The sequence below is a fragment of the Notothenia coriiceps genome, unplaced genomic scaffold (assembly GCF_000735185.1).
Source record: "Notothenia coriiceps isolate Sejong01 unplaced genomic scaffold, NC01 NC01_scaffold00036934, whole genome shotgun sequence".
Classification (NCBI taxonomy): Eukaryota; Metazoa; Chordata; class Actinopteri; order Perciformes; family Nototheniidae; genus Notothenia; species Notothenia coriiceps.
In genome coordinates this window covers 1-2,778 of record NW_011369635.1, presented here as the reverse complement: position 1 = coordinate 2,778, position 2,778 = coordinate 1, and the positions used below count along the sequence as shown (strand labels likewise).

The 2,778-nt window shown below is 42.4% G+C and overlaps 1 protein-coding gene across 1 annotated transcript; it reads right to left on the bottom strand.

The window, feature by feature from the left end:
• Positions 1 to 203: 203 nt before the first annotated feature.
• Positions 204 to 2,455, bottom strand: LOC104964248 (bridging integrator 2-like; the record flags this gene model as incomplete). The annotated part of the gene is made up of 5 exons (XM_010792985.1): positions 2,369 to 2,455; positions 2,210 to 2,285; positions 2,043 to 2,125; positions 574 to 895; positions 204 to 470 (listed from the first exon to the last, which is right to left on the bottom strand). Coding segments are annotated over exons 1-5 (822 nt in total), but the record flags the coding sequence as incomplete, so codon positions are not given.
• Positions 2,456 to 2,778: the final 323 nt, after the last annotated feature.

Sequence of the window (2,778 nt, the reverse complement as noted above, 5' to 3'; positions counted from 1 at the left end):
TGTTGCCACTTGTTTGTACCATTTTCAGGCGATTTATAATCTGTTCTAGAAAAACGATGTGTTTTTTGATATTTGTGGAGTTAGGTGGTCCGCGAGTTTTTTTAAATTGGTTAAGTGGTTCTTGGTTTGAAAAAGTTTGAGAAACACTGGACCAGCTCAGGGGGTCCACGAGACAACAAAGGTTGGGAACCACTTATTCAAACCCTCACCTTGTTTCTGACCTCCTTGCCATCAGAGATGACCCCGACTCCGTCTCCGTTCTGCAGCCCGTTCTCCTTCAGACCTCCTCCTCTTCCTCCTCCTCCTCTTCCTCCTCCTCTCTCTTCCTCCTCTTCCTCCTGGATGTGCAGCGTGTCCTCGGCGGCACACAGCTGCAGCTCCAGACTCTCAGAATCACAGGAAGGGTTTCCCTCAGAGCTGCTGTCCTTCTCCCCCTCCTTCTCCCCCTCCTTCTTCCCCTCTTTCTCCTCCTTTTCAGAATCACAATTCCTTTATTAGTCCCTCAAGTGGCATCGCAGGTAAAACAAAAAGTAATAATAACAACAACAACAAATAAGAAAGTGTTTGTTTCACCTGAGGCTCTGCAGGAGTCTCCTCTGGCTTCCCCTCCTCCTGCTGGATCTCCTCTGCTGGAGGACTGATGCTCTCGCTGAGGGTCTCGCTGTGATTGGATGCAGCATCCAGGTCCTCCAGGGGGCGGGAGTTGTAGGAGGAGGGTTGGGGGGAGGTAGGCAGGGAGGTGCTGCTCTCCCGGGACAGGGTGCTGTGCCGCGGTTTGTCCGGAGACCTGAAGCTGAAGCGGGACGGCTTGGGGCTGTAGCTCTTATGGAACTCAGAGAAACTGGACTTCCAGGCTTTAGGGGAGGTGAGGGTCCGTCTCTTCAGGGACCCGTACCTGAGACACAGGGAGGAAACTATTCAAGTGGCTTTTGTCAACAAACACACACATCATTTGATTTCAGGATATTACTCAGAGTAGTGTTTTGGTTTATCCAGATTTCATGTCAGTTGTTTTCTATATCTTAACGTGTAATATTTCAATCATTTTTATTTCTTCTTTGGTGGTTTTTTCTTACTTTTTATATTCTTTAACTGTTTGTTTATGCACCAGGTACACCAAGACAACATCTGTGTAAACCTACTTGGCAATAAAGCTGTCTCTGATTCTGATCAACTTATCAAAGATCATCCTTTCACGCATGTTAAGGATGTGATATTTATTTTAATTTGTATTGACTATTTTTATTGACTACAAAACACCATATCTGCAAGAACTATTTAATTGTTGGACTTTTTACGTATTTTTCAATTTTTCTATATTTATTTTTGTAACTTTTTTTCTTTGGATCCAATTTTTTAAATAAATATCTTTAGGAGACGAAAAATCCTAAAAACACATTTTATGACTCTCTGATAACTGGGCATCGCACACACTTGGAAAAATAAAATGTAAATACATGAACCTTCCCAAAGCACAACTTAGTTATTCATTTTACTAAAAAGTTCCTCCCTCCTTTTATTATTATGATTATTATTCTGTTAACTTATGCATCGTTTCATAAGGTATCATTTTGTTGGGAATAATTCAGATTTGAAACGTCTACAGCAGGGATGTCAAACTCAAGGCCCGGGGGCCAAATCCGGCCCGTGACTTCACTTCATGCGGCCCCGAAGGAGCTTGCAAAGAATAAAATACGTTTATTATACGGTTACATGCCGCTTTAAGAGAAGCAGGTTGCCCATAAACTACATGTCCCACAATGCATCTCCTTTTGTGACATGAGCACTGAAGAGACTTGGAGTTATTTGCCCTCGACTTCTGCTTTCAGACGTAGTTAATTACGAAGTTATTACCCTATCTGATAATAATCCAATGCAGAGGCAATAATGTGATATAATACATTATTTTATATATTTATATATATATTTATATAGTTACAACCGGCCCTTTGACTGCAACCTTAACGCTAATGTGCCCCACGATGAAATTGAGTTTGACACCCCTGGTCCACGTGTATTCAGATAGAGAGATGACCTCTGACCTCTGCAGACCCTTCACTGCGAACACTTTCTCCGGATGCTGAGCCTGCAGCTCCTTGATCACGCTCTGCAGATCCAGGTTCAGCTGCAGGGGCACAACACGGGTTCACAAACAAACAAAGAAACAAACACATGATAGAAATAAACATTGAATACTTTAGAAACACACCGTGCTCATCTCCTTGAAGAAGATGTTCCTTAAATGTGAAACAGCAGAGAAGGCCGACACGAAGCACCCGACGCGGCTGCAGGGAAACAGATGAGAACATGATTTAACATCTGTACGTATTTACAGACGCTCTCCTGTGCTGCGAGAACGCCGTCAGACCTGTCGAAGATCACCGGAAGCTCCTCCTTCAGCTCGGAGTTGATGCTCTCATAAACACTCCTGGCTTCATGCATCTCCTCTTCGGCCTGCAGGGAACACACGGAAGAGATTTTAAATACATGCACAGAAGAAGAAGACATATGCATGAAATGATTGCAGAAGTAAAAAGAATTGCACGCAGCTTTAACATGAATATCTCTTGCAGAGCACCAACTGAAAAAAGGCTGTCGTACTTTAAGAGTCACATTTTCAAAAGTATTACATTGTGTTCCTTTTTCTACACTTTATAAAATGTTTGTATTTGTCCCAACAACATGTTAGTATAGTGTATACAGCATAAAGAGTTTTTCCATATTGTTACAATTAGGGCTGCTCAATTAATCGTATTTTAATCGCAATTACGATTTTGG